Genomic DNA, 12,594 nt, shown 5'->3' with positions numbered 1-12,594 from the left:
ATAATTGATTAATACTGTCAACTCTGATCAGGAATGGGCGTTTTGGTTTATCTTATATATTCAGTCAGCTGTTGGAGACCAATATTCACTGCTTAAAATTCCCATGAAGAATGGAGCCAAAGCACATATGATTGAGAGTCAAAGGAAGTAACACAGATGAAATGGTTTTACATATATTGTTATAGACTTAATTGTGCATTTGGTGCTCATTTTTAAGTATCGATTCTTGTTGATTGTTGAATGATTTTGGTAACACTCTTCCCTGGATGAATTTATATTTGTAATGCCTTATAGCTATTTGATCTTTGAAAATTTTTTTTTTAGGACATATTTGTTGATATGTATCCTGTCTATAATCGTTATTGGAATGCAACCGAAACATATCCTTCTCATCTCTGGCAACTTCCCAACCTCAGGTTTTCAAGGGGATGCGTGAAACATTTTACTCTGAATACAAGAGAACAATTAATGGCTTGATGAGGTAGCTAGAAGAGAAAGTTATGATGAGAGAAATATAGAAGCTCTCATTCTAAATTATCTTATCCATGTCAGGCTGGTAGATGAAGTTATTCCACATGCATAGGATGCATATTGTTGATTTTGGTAGCATACGATGTGCTCTAGCTCCGAAATTTTGTGGAGGGGCTAGAATACATAAGATCTCCCAGACCCATAAATCATTCGGAGAAATTCTACCCTGTTTAGGAGAATATTTTATGAAATAAACTGATACAATTATATATATGCTCTAATCCCTTAAGGGTACAAACACTAATGGAATAACCCTTTGGTGCGTGACACTTGAATAAATTGGGTTACATTTTCTTGATGACAAATATAATTCATCTTATATAGTATGTCAATAGCATGGTCATAAAATATTCATAGTTACAACTTGCATGCATCTAGATGGTACTATGAAATAGGTCTTGGGTTGAATGACATTTAGCTCAGTATATATATGCATCAACCTATTCAAATGGGATGATAAGTATGATTTCTAGTTCTTAGGAAAGATCTGGAATATGGTGAGCTTCTGTAATTTCCAGATTTGTAAAGAAGAAATAAAATGAGTCGCCTAGGACTGCTAAGTACATCAGTGTTGAAAGTGAATAAAAGGATTTCGTTACTTTAGAATTATAAATGTGTATGAGTCCTCTATAAACCCTATTTCAGTCAAAAGCGTTTTGCATCAACCATTAAAGTATCGAAATCATAAACCAGAAACATTTCGAATGATTATAGATGAACGTGAAATTTTGTGACATAATATATGTTTAACTTCTGCTGGTACATGAATACCAAAACGATATATGTAGTTCATTTTATTAAATTATAGTTGTCGAAGGAAAGTTAAGACAGTTAAAGGATTTTACTTCTAATAGAAATTAAGATATTATAAATCGGTTTTGTTATTTTTACATGTCAATATGATCAATGGCATAGAAATCCGGAAGTGAATACATTTTAGATGGAAGTCAAAAGACATGCATAGAAAATGGTAAAAATATGTTATACTGTAGTATCATATGTGAATAAAACATGACTTATTTTGAATATGCTGATGCACGTTTTACGAATGCATGAGTGAATGTATGATTGCAGATTCAAGTATCCAATTACCGGGATGACCACGTGATGACAGAACCTCAGATCAGTTAAAGCTCCAAGTGATTCTATGATAGGGTAGTAGCCCTAATTTTACTGGAGGGGTGGAGGTGTTACCCACCGTTTATCCTCCGAACCCTGGAGTCATGGGAGGACTGTGCGAGTCGCGCTCCCCTAGACGTGTGATGATGACTGCCGGATGCCTACTGGGAATCAGGTCGGTATAGCCGACGCTGTTACCTTCGTGTTATGAATGGTTAGGTCAGTAAGATTGACGCCATGGCATACTCTAGTAGAGGACGGATAGGATGGGAGCAGAAGAGATTAGGGAGGATAGGATGATTTTGAATAGCTTGGGGACCTGGATAGAAAAGGTCCTGTCCATTAAGACCTTGACCTAAAACTCTAAACTTCGGGACGAAGTTCTCTGAAGGGGGGAAATATGTAACGACCCAGCTAAATTAATCCATTTTATAAAATTTTAAACTTTATAATAAAACCAATTATGAGGAAATTTAAACTATAAGTATGTTAAGTTTATATATACAAATTAAATTTAAAACATATATAAGTTTAAATTTTATAAAATATATAATTTAACCTTATAATATATATATATATATTAAAATTTCAAAAAAATGTATTTTGAATTTTATAAAGTATATAAATATATATAACTTTGTATAAAGTAAAATGTTATAAAGTATATATATATATAACTTTTTATAAAGTAAAATGTTATAAGTAGAAATAAAACTTTATATATAATGTTATAAAGTATAAATAAAACTTTATATATAAGAATGCATAAAGTATATAAATTAAAACTTTGCAGATATATAAAAGTTTATATGCTACAAGGTTAATAAATCGATCCATGAAATAGTATGCGGTAACCTACTAGAACCATCTCTGAAACCATTAATGCGGCCAGGATAGGATAAGAGAGAATTGAATTGCATGCGGGAGGTGTCATGAGGGAGCAGGGCGGTGGTCGGAAGCAGGAGGGTGGCCACCGCCAAGACTGCCCATATATATCGCTATCCTGTACCGATGCAAGGGGGAAAAAAGGAGCAGTGAAACCAGAGGGGGAAAATGGAGCACTGAAACTAGAGGAGGAGAAATTGAGCAGTGAGAGAAAAATTTGCTATTGGCAGAGCTTTAGTTCGTCTGAGGTCCTGGGCACGGGGGACAGTGGGCTTCTGTGAGAAGCTTGCTGGATTGGGTAGCCAGTTTCTATTCGATCAGGCTGGGCGGAATTGGTCTCCCTGGGTAATTGGAGCTCAACAGCAACAGTATCGACAGCTTCACAGGATCAGCAAGCAGTTCAGGTAAGTGCAAAAATTAAGTTTTTAAACTTCCTGTTTTTCAGTTTATGAATATTTACATGTTTTCTGTATTTCGAATTTTGGGCATTACATCTATGAGGGTCTATGTCAAATGGGTTTTCCCCCTTGAGATGTAAAATTGAAAAGTCATCATGTAAAGTGTCTTGAGGGTTAGTAAATGTTTTAACCCCCTCATAAGTCCTAAGTCCTAGGTCCTAGGTGATTTTTCCAAAGGGCTAAGTTCGAAGATCCAAAAATAAAAAAATAAAAAAACAATAAAAAAATAAAAGATATAAATAATAAAAAAAATTAAAATTAAAAATAACTAAAAAAAATAAAATAAAAAAGTAAATTAAAAATAAATAAAAAATTTTAAAAATAAAATAAAATAATAAAATAATAATAAGTCAAAGTTTTGAGGAAATAAATACAGGGTTTTAATTTTTTAATATATTAAAATGCATTTAATATTTCGACGGATGAGATTGAAAGGGATTTTGATCCTCCTCGACGGTCGAGATTAGTTTGACATGGATCACTCGAATTAGCCCTTGAGAAATTTTCCTTTAAATGGGGTGTTAGGGGTCATTTGAGATGAGATTGGATTTAAGAGTCTGGTGCTAAAGAAAGCTCTCTTGGATTCATTTTTTGTGCAATAAAGAAAGACTTTGGGGTTGAAAATCTTGTTGGTGTTACTCTTCTGGAAATGCTGTAAGATGTTCTATTTTTCTACATAATTTTATATTTAGCCATTGATAATAGCTTGATGAAGATTGATTTAGGCACAGGTATCTTGTCTGATCTCTGGGGTTTGAATGATAGTTTAATTTCCGAAATATAATGGCAGGTATCTCCATTTGATCTGAATTTCTCTGTTGTTTTCTCCCTCTATGTTAATGGTTGATTTAACCTGTGCAGGATATCCTTAGTTTTGAGTTTACCGGGCGTTAGGGGAAGTTCTCGGCTGAACCAGCCAACTCCCGAATTGCGTTTTCTGAAAGAGCCCAACGAGTTTTGATCCCGGGCTTATCATTTGAAATTTTATTTTATGAATGCATGAAGGTTTTTCTGAAGTACCTCACATTAAATTTAAAATTCTAAAAATATTAGTGTGGCATAATGGCAAATCTGGCTATTTAGAGCCTTTAATTTGTAATTACTGTAATTATTTAGCTGATTTTTGTTAGGGTTTAGGGTTTCCTCCTTGCACATTTTATTTTTGGTTTTTCGTTTTTTTTGCAGATTGCAGGTACAGATTTTGAAAAATTTTCAGGGTTTTCCATCAGGCAATCTGAAACAGGAAGGGTTTAAAATTTCAAGTTTTTGGACCACAGGTCTACTACTTGCATCTTCATTTTTCACTGTTGCCTGGGGTTTTATTGCTACAAAAAAAAAAATTCAATTTTTTTTTTAAGAAATCAGGCTACAGGATTGCTTCATCACTTCCACGCAGCCGTTTCCCTTGGCAGCCTTTCTCCCCTTTCTGCATATTCATATCTCGCAACCACTTAATCTGCTCTTCATCGCAGCCAAACCTGGCTTATGCTTTGCGTTTCCTCAAACCCTCCATCGCAACTATCCCTCCAAGCTCCTCACGCAGCACCCAAGAATCCATTCTGCAAACACAAGATCAAAACCTACGTTGTTCTTTCATACTCTACGCTGCCCTAGACCTGAACATGTCCCTCACGCGGCTCCTCCATGTGCTTTTCTTTACCCGCTGCCCAATCCTCTGCTACAGTGATCCATTCCTGACTCTTTGACCAACGTATCATCCCTGTCCGGTTGCATTTTTGACCTACACAACCACCTCCTTTCTCCTGCATGCCATTGAAACCACCAACTGGCCATTTGCCCGCAGCATCCCCAAACTCTGTCACTCTTTCCCTTGTGCCCGCTAACCTATCTGTGGAGCCTCCCTCCTCCCTTCCGTAGCGCGATCCGCCGTTGCTACTCTCCTCCACACGATCCTTTTTCATCTGCAACCAAACCTGCGTGCATAAGAACAGTATACAAGCTTGATTTTCTTAGTATGCGTGGTTTAGTTTAGAAGATGCGTTTAAAATTTTTGTGTAAAGTTTTGATTTTGTTTAGTTTAGTTTATGATTAAATGCGTTGGATTTATGAATATTAGACCTTTATCTGATTTAGATTTAGATTTAGATTTTCTTAGTTTTATCTTAGTTTTAAAGTTCACTCTTGTTTTATTTATTTTTTAATATAAATCAAAAATCATAAAAAAATAATAAAATAATAAAAGGGCATAAAAAGTTTCTTTTTCAGGTTTTAGATTTAAGTTTTATTTAGAATTTAGATTTTATATTGTTTCATTTTATGTATATAGATTTGGTGTTAGTATTAGATTAGACTTTATTTAGATTTTAAGTTTTTTTTCATTTTAAATAAAAACAATTTTTTTTTTTAAATCATAAAAAATAAAAAAATAAAAAATCATAAAAAGTTTTAGATTTTCTTTTTTTGCTTTGATTTTAGGATTTAGTTTTTTTTTTTTTTTTTTTTTTTTTTTTTTTTAATAATTTTAAATTTCCTTTAGTTTAGATTTAAATTAGTTTTGTTTTATTTTAAGCTTAGAATTTTATAAAAAAAAATCTAAAAAATAAAAAAATTTATGAAAAAAGACTAATTTAAAATTGGAAATTTCTTTTAAAGTCCTGTCTTTTTTTTTTTTGTGGTATAGTTAAATGTGCTTAAATTCTTATATCTCGAGATTAACTATTTGAAGCTGGTTAGCATTTAAATTTTATGGCCATTTAAAGCATTTGATTTTTTGAAATTTAATTGCTGGATCATTATTAAAGCGTTGAATTTATTGAATAGCTTATATCACTTGGATTTTCAATGATAAATGATTGTTAATCATGGAATTATAAAGTTCATATTTATGCAGCTTTTGATAAACAATTATTTAATCATCAACTCCATAAGGCACTGTTACATTAATTCCTAAAATCAATCGAGTGCTAAATCGCCTTATTGTGTCTCCCAACCCAACTGGTCCACAGTTGGTCTTCATTCACCCATAGGGTCTACCCCCTTAGCCTCAGGAGATGGCTTAAACAGAGAGATCGGGGATCAAGGTGACAGCCCCCAGTCTGAGCGTTGTCGTGACAATTTGTGTGACAACAGGTACCTCAAGGATCTTGCTCCTCATCGCCTGCAGTCCTCTTGACTACAGCTCGATGTCGCCCCACTTCTTCTCAAGTGGCACATGAGCACTCATGGCACAATCGTCATCCTCCTCGACTTCTTTCTCCGCCTTTGCTGGCGCTGCCTTCGAGTCAGAAGCCTCTCCCTTACTCTTCTTCCTCGGACACTGGTTTGCAAAATGACCCAGTTCCCCACAATGGAAGCATTTGACCTTGGAGAGGTCCTTCTTCTTCCTCTCCTCCTGCTTTCCCACAGATGCTAGAGTCGCATCCTCTTTTTCCTCCTTCTTGATCCTGACCCCTTTGCTGCTACTCCCCGCCTTGGTCAGCCATCTGATCTTTTCTTGACGAAGAGTCGCCCACAATTCTTCCCAATTCGGAAGACTCGCCCTGCAGAGTATGCTCTGGACAAATATCTCCCAATCCTCGAAAACTGTGTTAAGTGTTGTCCTCACCATTAATTCCTCATCCGGTGTGGCCCCTATGGAAGTTAGTTGGTCACGGATCTCCTTCAACCGACCGAGGAAGACATCTATCTGCTCTCCCTTCTGCATCTGGTATGCCCTTAGCTGATTCTCCAGGAGCATCTTCCTCTGCACGGAAGTATGCTGGTACAATGTCTTCAAGGCATCCCACATCTCCTTTGCTGTTTCCTTCTTGGCAATATGTGGTACCACATGATCCTTGACCCCATCAAGGATGATGCACTTAGCCTTAGCCATTGCCTCCTCGTACCTTTCATTAGCTACCGGGTCAACTGGGATAGCTAACACTCTAGAGATGAAGCCCTTGAGGTGATGTCTATCTAGAATAGACAAGATCCTGGCCTTCCAGACCACAAAGTTGGACGCTCCGTCCAACTTGTCCTGATCTCTTAGCCCATTCACGACCATCTCGCTGCTCTTCTGTCGACTCCTTCGAGTCTCTCTACTTCCCTCCTGGAAGTGCTCTATTCGACTCCTGCTAAGTCTCTATACTTCCCGTCTGGAAGTTCTCTTCTGGACTCCCTCTGAGTCCTTCCCTCCTGGAAATCTTTCTGCCAACGTCAAGTTGCCCCTCTCTGATCGTCTGTGCAACTACAACACTGATTTGGATTCCTTGGCTAGAAATCCGCCTTGGCAGCAACTCCCTCTACCTTGGTCTTGCCCTGTTAGGTACTGTTCTGACCACAGTACCCCACCAGCTTTGCTCCACAAACTACCCATAGCCTCCTATGCCCCAACAATTGAAGGATTGATCCTCTTGGCTCTGTGCAATCCCGGCACCAGCAAAACAACTCCCTTAGCCAACTGCGTCAGCCCTCCTGGCCTCTACGTGGCTCTGCGTGAGCCTGTTTCTGCCTTCCTCAGCCTCTGCGCTACCCCTCTCTGGCCCAGACTGATGACACAGTCCCTTTGCGTCACTCCTTCCTCTGTCACTTTCTGCAAGGATCAACTCTGTCACTCGGGACAACTGAATCTGCTGCAAATGCTCTGCTAAGCTGATGCCTTCAGTTTTCCTGTGATCTGCAACCACGCTCTAATACCATGTTGAATTTTCTAAGTCTATCCGTTAGAAAATTAATCTGTATTCTGCTGGTTTATTTCTTCTACTTGTTTAAAAATCGAACAAGTTATTTAATACATTAAATACCGAAATAAACACAATACAATCACAACATCTACAAATCATCGACTGAAAGAAAACAAGCACAGAAGTGACACCGTTATTTTTGGACAAATATCCCTGGAAAAACCCAATGCGGGAAAACCGGTGCAGCTATTCTATAGGTTATATTATTATGCAGTCTATCTGAGTACAACAGGGTGCCTAATCCAGCTCACCTGACAAAGAAAAATACACGACAACAATACCTCTATATCTGGAAACAGGTATTTAGAAAACTTGTCCCACGAAACCCTCTTTGACACAACTGAAGCTCAGCACTGGCCCTTCTAGCCTCTGCGTTAGCTTCCTGCTGACCTGTGTCAGCCCCAGGACCCTCTGCGTCAGCCCTCTGAGGCACTGTGCAACCACTGGGAGCCTCTGCGTCACTCCCTCTGACCTCTGTGTGGATGACGCAGTCTCTTTGGGCTCTGCGCTGCCTCTCTTGGGCTTTGCGTAGCCTGGACTGACTGCTGCTCTCATTCTCTCGTTCTGTGCTGGTCTCCCAGTATTGTCTCTGCCTCTCTGCCTCGTACTCACTGCCCCTCGCTACTAATCACTGATTCAAGTTTGCTCAGCAACCCTGCTCTAGCAAAATGAATCACTGATCACTCTGGTGTGTTCTCCAACTGACCCTCAAGCCTCTTCTTATACTTTTCTCGTTGGTCCATCAACGACCGAGATTAAATCTCTAATAAACGGCTAAGATTAGATTTGGTTTGATCCATGACTTTTGGAACCTTTTAACCCAGTTTTATATTAATACCCATTAATATTTTATTTTTCCTAAGTTTAGATTTAGGAACTCCATTAAAAATATTAATTATTTTAATATCTCCCAAACCAGGTAAAATCTGTCCAAACCATTTCTGGGTCTTGGATATCTCATGTGCTTTAGCCTCGCCACCAATTTTCATGGCTAGAGCACATCAGATGCTATCCCAAATCAACAGGTGGCTCATCCTTGAGGTTGGTTCCCGTCCTTCAACAACTGGTTCAACATCTGTAATAAAAGGCTCCCTTCCATCCTTCCCCCGATCTGGTTCAGGAAGCTTCTCTACTTCAAATATAATGAATGGTACAGAAGGGAACTTATCATTAGTAGGCCGAAGGAGAGGGAGCCAGCTGTGGCCCTTTTGACCAGCATGGTGGCACAGATAATCTGAATGGTGAGATGAGGACATCTGACCAAAAGTGCTGGCAAGGATTTCTCTGCTCATAGTATAAGGAGCAACACTTCACTAACTGATCAAGAGTCCCATATAATTCATCTCCACCTGAATCTTTTGAAACTGGATGGAGATATGCAAGTGCAAAATAGCACAGATAGTCCACAGTCAAACCGGTGGAAAACTGTCTCCAAAATAAAAGAAAATAAAAAATACATATTTTTTTAAAGGACAATGATAGAGGATTTTCATATTATCAATAGCAGAATGAATACAGTGCCTCTATCATGGAAATAATTGAGATTCCATTGTGCCCACTCATTATGCACCTGAACATTGTAGAACACAAGATATGTAAGTCATCATGTTTTAAGATTGTGCCAATTTGCTATGTCTGTTTAGATGGCAGATGGTTGTACAGAATGCAGTTGAGTTATGGAAAGCAGGCAATAGTAGTTTTGAAATGTTTCATATGCAAAAGGAAATTTAGAGTTGACAAAGAAGTTGTTGCTAGATAAAGTGATGAGATGTCTCTTCTCCCAGATAAGATTGTCTGAGTCTGTTTCTTATCATCAAGTTGTTGGAACATTCGTGTAATTCAATGAAATTGATTCCTACTCAAGTTGTAATTTCGTAAACACCTGCTTTGCTTTCTTGGAACTTGTATTACTATTAGTACAGTGTGCTGGTACTTTTCGGTGTCTTTATTATCAATTGTACCTTTGCTTGATGTCAAGTCAAATAGCATATACTAGAGTAAGTACAATTTCTGTAGATGAATATGCATTGTTAGATTGATGCCATTTAGAAGGCTGTTGTGTCTGCGGCTTTGTTATCACTGATTTTTGAGTAAAATGGTATGTGCCTTTTAATATTAAATTAGATATTGCCTTTCATACGACTTTTTAAATCGAATTACAAAATTGGTAAGTATTTCAATTTTGAATTTCATTCTGAAGTTTGAACAATGGGGCTGTTTAGAAAATTTGAACAAGTTGGGTTGTTCTTGGTTTGGATACAGGGTTGTCCATTGATCACATGAAAATTTCTGGAAGGAAGATATTAACAAGGTGCACACTTCTTCTTGATAGATGGTGAGTGGGGAGCTGCTACAGGGTCTTTGCAAATGGCTTTTTCCATTGAGAGTTCCATTACTTTGCTCTTTTCTGTTTGTACGTGCTTTCTTTTGATGAGTGCTACTTTCATAATGTTTAACAATATGAGTGCATGATTTCATTTGGGTTCCTGCCTGAAAGTTTGATTGTTGGATGTTCGCCCCTTGATTTTTCTCTGGATGGAAAATGGTAATATTGGACATTCACCATCCTGAGGGAAAGAGAACTGCCTCATTTTGATGACGTGTTCAGGTTGTTATTCTCTTTTATGGAAATATTAGTGGCTAAGGAAAATAATGCACAACAGGGCATGCATTTCTTCTCTACTTTTGTTCTTCATGTTTCCTTGTAATGGTATAGTAAACTAAAGAGCAATGAGTTCCCTCTTTGCTATACTAAAGAGGATCTTTCGGATGGAAGCTGATGCAATACCTAAACAAAGAAGTATAACATGGTGAAGTAGAGTCAAGGAAGAAAGCAATTGCAAAAAATGGGTCATCATCTGCAGATTAAAGATCCTTTACTGTTTGGGTGAATGGATCTCGACATAGACCAATTACTGTTCAAACTTTAAATACATTAAAATAGCAGTTCTGTTATTGGCAGTTTGAAGTTGTAATGCATGTCATGACTCAACATATAATGGTTTATAGAACTTTGCAAATCTGAAAGTAGGCTTTGGATTATGAGTTCTTTGGTTGCTGTGCTAGCAAACTACTCCTTTTAGGTATTAACAAGGCTTGATGCTTTGGCTTGTAGGCTTTTGTTCAGTTTCATTGTGCCCCTACTATGTATCATTAGCCATTTTTGATGTCCCTTGTGGAATGTTAGCAATATGGGATTAAATATAATCATGTTTCTCAATATACAGTTTAGGATGTGATCAAATGTAAGTATTATATTCTTCAAACACATTAAAATATAGAGCATTCCTTACCCACTATTATAAGATATAATTGGTTGTCAATGTGTAGGCATTATTAGGATGTTTAGACACTTAGGCGTTAGTTAAGATCAACTTGGTATAATGTGTCTTTAGGTAAAAGTGTCTTTCTTTAGTATGCATTAGTCACATTGTAATCCAACGATCATGATATGTTCTAGACATAGGGAGATCTGATGGGTCATATTCTCATCGAAATTAACGGGTATTGATCTATGGCTTAGTACTTGATTGGTCCATAATATCTATGTAAAGAGCATCGAGGGTCATTTGCTAATGATCGATTGTGAGAAACTATCTTATGTACAATTTTTTCACATTTATAAAATTGCGTAAGTGGCCATGTTGGTTGGGGCCATGGATTGTTTCACTCTTAGATGGTTTTAACCATATAAAAATATTGATGTTATGATCTTTGATCTAGTTCTGTATGTGGTTACTTAAGGTGTTCATCATGTATGGAACACCTTGTTTTCTCGAACAAGCATGAGATCAAATATTAGAAAGAATTTTAGAATCTAGGGTTGACCTACTTCGCCTGAATTACTTTTAGGTAACATTCTCCTTGGTTGAAATTCACACTTGGTCATGTCAATGCAACTTCCTAAGGGTCTATTATGATAGCTATTGTTACTTATCATTGCACATATCTGATATCTATGGATATTAATGTTGATATTTCATGGTTGCACATTTACCCTGTTGTCGCTCAGATTGTACAGGCATGGTGCGACAACGACTCAGGGTGGGGGCTATCACGTTGATCGTTGCCCTCTATTATGATAGCTATTGTTACTTATCGTTGCACATATCTGATATCTATGGATATTAATGTTGATATTTCATAGTTGCACATTTACCCCGTTGTCGCTCAGATTGTACAGGCACGATGCGACAATGACTTAGGGCGGGGGCTGTCACTCTGATCCCCGCCCCCTCCATTCTAAGTGTCTCCCAATAACAGGCTATGGGGGGTAGTCCCTATGGAATGTGCGAATGCAAGACTCGTTAGCAACCAACAAGTCCGGGAGACACAATTGAATGGCCTAGCCACTTGGTTGATTTAGCAAGTTTTAGAGATTAGATTAAATTAATATGAGATCAATGCCTTATGGAGTCAACTACTTAATTACCAAATGAGCGGATGAACAATCGTTGCTTAGATGCTTCACTATCCTATATGAAGTGCAAGTCCTACAATCTAGGTATTATGCAAGAAATATTGGTTAATTTTGATTATATGCCTAGCTAAATGTATTCCTTAATCCTCAGTCATTTTGAGGCTAGTCTCAAAAGTAGGTTGTAGAGAGAAGTCAAGGCGAAGTAAGCAAAGGCTTGGTTAATGATACCTCCCCTTGAAATCTAACATACTCGGTGCCTCTGGCGTGTGAAAATTTCTAAATAGAAATTCTACTACAATGATTAATATTATTTCTTCTACTTATTACCTCAGAAATAAGTTATCTACAGTAATCTTACGACAAATATCGAAATATATTCTACTGCAGCCTTCACAATTAAAACATTGCAGAAAGTAAATGTAAGGAAATACACTGGCACAAATACAACCACAATGACAGTTATTTTTGGATAGTCCTCCCCGGAAAAACCCAATGTAGG

General features: G+C 37.4%; 1 protein-coding gene across 4 annotated transcripts in view; it reads left to right on the top strand.

The window, feature by feature from the left end:
• The window catches only part of LOC149226486 (putative protein phosphatase 2C 45), a 619,029-nt gene that overhangs the window by 93,680 nt on the left and 512,755 nt on the right, over positions 1-12,594 (top strand). For 3 of the 4 annotated variants that reach the window (XM_089375299.1, XM_089375301.1, XM_089375300.1), the window contains exon 3: positions 9,938-10,010. In XM_089375299.1, the coding sequence (XP_089231425.1) occupies positions 9,938-10,010 (73 nt within the window). The remainder of the gene's footprint in view (positions 1-9,937; positions 10,011-12,594) is intronic. The other variant, XM_089375302.1, reaches the window with a different exon arrangement.

This window comes from Pinus tabuliformis, chromosome J, assembly GCF_031772625.1.
Source record: "Pinus tabuliformis cultivar Carrire ecotype Pingquan chromosome J, CPIR1, whole genome shotgun sequence".
Classification (NCBI taxonomy): domain Eukaryota; kingdom Viridiplantae; phylum Streptophyta; class Pinopsida; order Pinales; family Pinaceae; genus Pinus; species Pinus tabuliformis.
Note: the sequence above shows the minus strand (reverse complement) of the source record. Positions and strands in the feature narration are given on the sequence as shown.